The following is a 6802-nucleotide window of genomic DNA, read 5'->3' as shown; positions in this document are numbered from 1 at the left end:
TAAGATTTTTTCGTTGTTATTGTATAAGAACTATTTTTATATTTGACTTAAATTGAAATTTACAAGGCTTTGTGAATCTGAAAAGGTAAAATAACTGAGAGGAGCGAATTGGTATAAAAATGTTGCAGAACTCAAAGTTGGAGAAAATGTTGTGCCTCCTGGTTTTGATCAACCATTTGAAGGTGATACTCTTTTTCCTCACGAAGAAGAAGAGATGCAGGGCACTCAGAGAAGTAAAATAAGTATTTTATTATCTCAAGCTCTAAGATTTTTTCGTTGTTATTGTATAAGAACTATTTTTATATTTGACTTAAATATGAATTTGACGGGCTTTGTGAATCTGAAAAGGTAAAATAACTGAGAGGAACGAATTGGTGTAAAAATGTTGCAGGACTCAAAGTTGGAGAAAATGGTGTGCCTCCTGGTTTTGATCAACCATTTGAAGGTGATACTGATCTTTTACCTCACGAAGAAGAAGAGATGCATGATACTCTGAGAAGTGAAATAAGTATTTTATTATCTCAAGCTATAAGATTTTTTTGGTTTTATTGTAAAAGATCTATTTTTATATTTGCGTTAAATTGGAATTTGAAGGGCTTTATGAATCTGAAAAGGTAAAATAACTGAGAGGAACGAATTGGTGTAAAAATTTTGCAGGACTCAAAGTTAGAGAAAATGTTGCGCCTCCTGGTTTTGATCAAATATTTGAAGGTGATACTCTTTTTATTATCTCAAGCTATAAGATCTTTTTGATGTTATTTTACAAGATCTATTTTTATATTTGAGTTAAATGGCAATTTGCAGGGCCATGTGAATCTGAAAAAGTAAAAAAAGTGAGAGGAACGAATAGGTGTAAAAAAGTTGCAGGACTCAAAGTTGGAGAAAAGTTGCGCCACTTTCTACCACAATAGGGTTGTTGGGCAGCATCATGCCTCATTTACGAGACACTTGAGTATATTAGTCCGTGATCGTAATATGTGCCCATTACGTGTACACTCATGGGCAGATATCGAAGAATATAAGCTGCAACACATGTGGGAAGCTGTTACGGTGAAGATTTTAAGCATTACTTTCTTGATTTGCCTTCTCCATTTCTACTTGTTAATACAATATGTTAACTCAGTTTCTTCTTCTTTTTATACCTCTGCTGATTTTTAAACGTCCGTAAATGAGTTAAATGTTCATCTTTTTCATTTGTCTTTCAAGGGACTTACTCCAACGATGCCATCATCTTTCCATAAAAGCTTATAGCTTCCTAACCAATGAAATATAAACCAATCAATTCAAATTTTGGAATTAGGAGAATATTTTTGACTGACTTGCATTGCTGAAAATTCAACATGGACTGATTTGCTTCAGCACAGAACAAGCTTCTGTAATTTCTGAGTAGAGTAAGAGTAGCCTGACAACACTAGTTCAACTAAACTATTTCTGATCCATCCTCTGAATACTATCCATATTCCACAACAAACTATTGAGATTCAGTTCTCTAGATATTAAAGAATAAATGGATTTACATTGTAAACAGGGACATGTAACTAGGAACAAGCAAATCTTCAAACTATACAAAGCAAATTACCCACTCTAAAAGGTAGAATGTTTACTCGATAACGAACATTAACTTCAAGGTTTCAGAACTTCTTCCTCGGAGGAAATGGAAAGAACCTTTACTCCAGTAACATATCTCCTCTTAGGCCCTGTACAAATGTGGATTTCATGTGCAGAAAAATGAAATTACATGAGAACCCTTCCGCCAGAAGAGAGCAATCAGTTGTTTTTGGTCCTCGTCTTGTCTTAACGTGCTTTCCTGATAATTGGCATGTGACTTTGTTGAAATACATTGGACTCTTTTCAAGTTTCTTTGTAAAGAAACTTGTAGTGTCATTTCATACTTAATGATACTTGTTAACTATTGTAGGACAAATTTGACAGTGATGACATAAATGATCAACGAGATCATGTCTTGAAACATATGAGAAAGTTATGGAACAATTGGAGAGGATCGATGCACAAGAATGTTAAGTCTAAGCCATTCCGTTATGCTATAAAATATGTGCCAGAGGGGGTAGACAAGAGTGATTGGGAATGGCCGGTCAAAGAGCATTTTTTTACTGAAAAATTTAAGGTATGATTTCATAGCTATTTATTAACATGATGTTATATTAAGTGGCTAACCAGAATTTTGCTGGTATATTGTTAATTTAGGAGACAAAGTACAAGAAACTCGGTCAATAAGTCTAGGTTGAGTATGCCTCATCGTACGGGTAGTAAACCGATTAGGGAGATCATTTATGAATTGGTGAGTAAATCTTATAATTCTATTAAGAAACCTCATCTTTGTTACAAAAATTACTTTGACTTGTTTATTGTAATGTGAATGGAGGTAAAGATGGTAATCCACCAGATATGGCAACTATTTTTTTGAGACTCATAAGAAGAACAACAAGCTTGTCGAACCGAAAACTAGCGAGAAATATGTATGTTTATTGATAGATTTCAATTTATATTATTTATTTATTGTGTTGTGTTATTTTAATTAAATAATTTTTTATTTTACAGGATAAAATTAAAGAATTGGTGCAATCTGAATTGTCTCTTACAAATATTGAGGTTGTAGAAAGGTGTTTCGGACCTCAACAAAAGAGTCATGTAGTTGGATTTGGTGGTGGGATAACCGCTAAGGAGTTGAAAGGTGGTAACTCCGCTAAAGCTGCATTATTGGAAAAACTGAATGCTACTGTAAAAGAAAATGAATCACTAAAAGGACATTTGGAAGTGCTAGAGAGTAAATATGATGAGCTCTCTTCAAGTGATCAATAGATTGAATCATATAACGGGTTAGTACATTGAAAATCATATTTTACTCTATGATGAAAATATTGAAATGCTCATGTGAATTTTTTCTTTATGTCATTAAGGTTTATTCAAAGCAATTTACACACTTGTATTTTGGGTGTTTTCCTATTTCTCTAGGGAGGATTCGATGCTTAGGTTTTGCCTTTGGCAAAGGCAAAGTCCCTGTCTTTTCATGTCTAGATCCGTATGATGGAAATTCCCCAGTTTAGATGCTATGCCTTATCTATTGAATTGTGTCTTAGTGCTGGAATCCTAGTCATAGAAATCTTAATGATTTGTTTTAGACCATAATCCTAAAAAAATATTATTTATTTGTTAAACTACATACTTAGTCAAACACCGCCTCATAGATTGAAGGAGGAGATATAAGCTTTTAATTGTTTCGTATGTTGTTTTTATTCTGTTAAGAGTGAGCGTTGTAAAGATGTGATGAATGAAAAGTGATTTTCCTTTGTAAATTTTCTGTGTTCCCTTACATCCTTCAACCTTTTCGTTTTCTTTCCTTCTTCTGTATATCTTTCCCTCTACATTTTGGTTTTCCGTTAGTGGTACTTTACATTCCAAGCATTTCTGAAATTGACCACTGTTTTATTTTCAGATAGTCAATGAGTTTGGCAAAAAATATAATTATACGTGGTAATCTTCTTTGACATAAAGCAACACCACTGTTGCTTGGTGAATTCTGCAACAATAGCTTCTACAGGGCACAAATACTTTGAACCTACATAAAATATCATCAGTAGGTAATCTGTAAGCTAGCATTCTTACATAAAATAGGAACCTTTTAAAGGGAGTTTAGGATGTTAGCTTTTCATTGTTGTGAGATAGGGGTGTGCATTCGAATCGATTTATCGATAAATCGAATCGATTAGTTGTTATCGGTTTATCGATATCGGTTTATCGATTTATCGATTTCGATTTCGAAATTTTCCTTATCGAGTTTTCGATTTCGATTTTGTCCTCTTCGGTTATCGGTTTATCGATAAACTGATAAGATATTCCAAAAAGAAAAATTAACCTTATTCTATAATACCCTTTCCTTTACCCTAAGTCCCTAACCATATTATTTAATCTGCCACATTTAAGCAATGATCATATTTAAAGCTCAAGGGAATGAAGTTCAAATTAATAGAAAATAGAATTAACCGTGATGATGTATTTTTATTTTTTTTTATATCGTTAGAGTGTTGGTGGCATACATTTAATTCCTTACTTTAGTTTCGTTGCATGTGTTTGTTAACACAATTTTTATGTTATAAACGGTGTTCGTCTTATTTTAGCTTCTTTTTGTCCATATTAGTTAGACGTGTTTATAGCAATATACTTTCCGTAGAATCATGCAAATTTTCTTATTGGTGTAATCGATAACCGAATCGATAAGGCCAAAAAATCGATAAGTCGAAATTGAAACCTTATTGAAACGATAACGATAAGCATATGTACAAATCGATAATCGATAAGTAATTATCGATAAGGGTCAAAATCGAATCGATAAATCGAATGCACACCCCTGCCGTGAGAGTAACTGATTTGAACTTCCTTAAAGTTCTCCTAGCAGATTTACAAGAGAATTTTCCACATTGATTTGGAGTCCAAACCGGAAAAACCTCTTGTCCTTCATAAATTTTTATGCTGGTTGTGTAGTTTTCTACTCTGCATACACTACAGATTGAATAGAACATGCTCTTATAAAATATCTGAAACATGATAATACAACCAGCACTTATACAACATTATTAGAATTTAGAAATACAACATAATTATAGCTAAACCGAAAAATGTGCTGGCGAGCTTACAGTTTATGGGTTAAGTTCTCATAAATGGACTAATAGAGTTATACTATCATCTTCTTTCCTACAAACATATCCTAAAATTGTACTTCCTTTTGAAGGATCTGGTGTTTCGTTGACAGATAAAAAATTTGAAGTCCAAAGAACCTATCCTTGAAAAAAGTGTAAAGCAAGTTGAAGTATATATAAGTGGTTTTTCGCTTGTCAGGGATGATTTAAAGACATTGTCTTATGTACATATATATGCTGCAATTTTACTTTTTCCCTTTTTAGGAATTGTTAAAAATGATGTCTTATAATTTGGATTGGTTTCTTATAAATATGATACTTTAGTTCTTTATATTAACAAGATATCAAGTATTTGATTTAATTTTCAATATTGTTGAGCGTGTATGAAAGTATATAAAGAATTGTTACTATTCATAAATTTTCGTAATTATATTGATTTTATTTTCATATTAGCGAAGAAAAATATGGTCATTAAAACTTTTTAACGACAGGTTTCTCAAATATATAAATGACCATTAACGAAGAGAATTATGGCTATTAAAAGTAATTATACAATCAACGAAGGGAATATCGGTCGCTAAAATCACTTGAATTGACTTAATTAGTTGTTGTAATTAGAGTTTTTAACGACCAAATAACAGTTTAGCGAGGGGAAATCCTGTCGCTAAAAAGTATATATAACGGCCGAAAATTATGTTGTCGTTAAAGAACCTATAACAACTGGATTGTAAAACCGGTCATTAACTTTTAACGTCAGAGCTTTTAACGACCGGTGACGACAGGATTTTTTCTGGTCGTTATCAGCTTATAACGACCGGAATTGGACTTTTAACGACCAAATTTCCCCTCGCTTAAGGCCTATTTTCTTGAAGTAAAAAGCATAAGTTAAAAAGGTTGGCCGGATGTGAATTATGTGTAAATGGCTCCAAAAATGGTGTTTTGAGGGTTCCATTAGCTCCGTTGGATAATTTTGGACTTAGGAGCGTATCCAGATAGTGATTTGGAGGCCTGTAGTTGAATTAGGCTTGAAATAGCGAAAGTTGAAAAATTAGAATCTTTGGAAATTTAGAAGTTTGACTGAGAGTTGACTTCGTGATTACCAGGTTCGGATTCAGGTTCCGAGAGTTGGAGTAGATTTGTTGTGTCATTTGTGACTTATTTGTCAAATTTGAGGTCGATCAGACTTGATTTGATAGGTTTCGGTGTCGAGTATAGAAGTTGGAAGTTCATAAGTTCATTAGACTTGAATCGAGGCGCGATTTGTGGTATTAGCATTATTTGATGTGATTTGAAGGCTCGAATAAGTTCATATTGTGTTTTAGAACTTGTTGGTATATTTGGTTGAGGTCATGGGAGCCTCGGGTGGTTAACAGATCAAGGTTTGGAGTTAAAGGGTTGATGAAGCTGGGAGTTTTCTGGTGCAATTGCACCTATGGAGCTTTGATCGCAGGTGCAAGCTCGTAGGTGCGAGCAGTAAAGCACAAGTGAGGCATGGAGAGGAAAGTGTAGTGATCGCAAGTGCGGCGTGTTTGGCGCAGAAGCAGAGTTGGCCAGCTGGGGGTTTGTGTGTAGGTGCAATGGAGTTTTTGCACTTGCGAGAGCACATATGCAAAGGAAGCGTCACATAAGCGAAGAAGGACCTATAAGGCATATCCGCAGAAGCGGAGGAAATTCCGCAAAAGTGGAACCGCATGTGCGGCTAAGTGGTCCGCAGAAAGGCTGGTCAGTATATTAAGATCGAGGGTTCCGTGATTTTCATCATTTTGGACATTTCAAACTCGGGTTTAGGCGATTTTTGAGAGGGATTTCAAAGGGATTCTTGAGGTAAGTCACTTGTGGTTGTTTTTATTCAATAATTTTGTTTCACCATTGAATTCCCTACCTAGTTTGTGTGTTTTTTAGGTGTAATTTTGGGAATTGAGGCTAGGGATTTGGAGAGTTTAAATTGGGGATTTGAGTGATGATTTGGTGTTAGATTTTGGTAAATTTTGTATGGTTAGACACGCGGTTGAGTGAGCTTCAAGATTTTGTGACTTTTATTGAATTCCGAGACGTGGGCCCAGGGGCCCGCTTTTGAGTTGACTTTTTGACGTTTGACTAAGAACTTAGTATTTTCTTATGGAATTGATTCCTTTAGCTCGTGGTGC

At 34.3% G+C, this 6802-nt stretch overlaps 1 protein-coding gene across 2 annotated transcripts; it reads left to right on the top strand.

The window, feature by feature from the left end:
- Positions 1-11: 11 nt before the first annotated feature.
- LOC107786324 (uncharacterized) lies at positions 12-3243 on the top strand. Of its 2 annotated transcripts, XR_012708597.1 has the most exons (8): positions 13-242; positions 392-508; positions 658-711; positions 805-1050; positions 1919-2125; positions 2206-2477; positions 2560-2837; positions 2974-3243. XR_012708597.1 is itself a non-coding variant. In XM_075251635.1 (7 exons), exons 4-6 carry the CDS (start codon positions 976-978, stop codon positions 2818-2820), a joined length of 543 nt encoding a protein of 180 aa, XP_075107736.1. In that variant the 5' UTR covers positions 12-242; positions 392-508; positions 658-711; positions 805-975; the 3' UTR covers positions 2821-2837; positions 2974-3243. The 2 variants fall into 2 exon arrangements, 1 of the variants encoding a protein (XP_075107736.1); XM_075251635.1 differs by lacking the exon at positions 2206-2477 and having other exon boundaries at positions 12-242.
- The last annotated feature ends 3559 nt before the right edge of the window (positions 3244-6802 follow it).

Source organism: Nicotiana tabacum, chromosome 1 (assembly GCF_000715075.1).
Source record: "Nicotiana tabacum cultivar K326 chromosome 1, ASM71507v2, whole genome shotgun sequence".
NCBI classification, from domain to species: domain Eukaryota; kingdom Viridiplantae; phylum Streptophyta; class Magnoliopsida; order Solanales; family Solanaceae; genus Nicotiana; species Nicotiana tabacum.
The sequence above is the reverse complement of the archived record's forward strand: the minus strand, read 5'-3'. Positions and strand labels throughout refer to the sequence as shown.

Excerpts from the sequence above, each read along its gene's own strand:
- LOC107786324 (XM_075251635.1), top strand. The coding sequence starts at position 976 with ATGTGCCCATTACGTGTACACTCATGGGCAGATATCGAAGAATATAAG. Across the intron at positions 1,051-1,918 it reads ACATGTGGGAAGCTGTTACG|GACAAATTTGACAGTGATGA; the intron begins GTGAAGATTTTA and ends TAACTATTGTAG. Across the intron at positions 2,126-2,559 it reads TTTTTACTGAAAAATTTAAG|GATAAAATTAAAGAATTGGT; the intron begins GTATGATTTCAT and ends TTTATTTTACAG.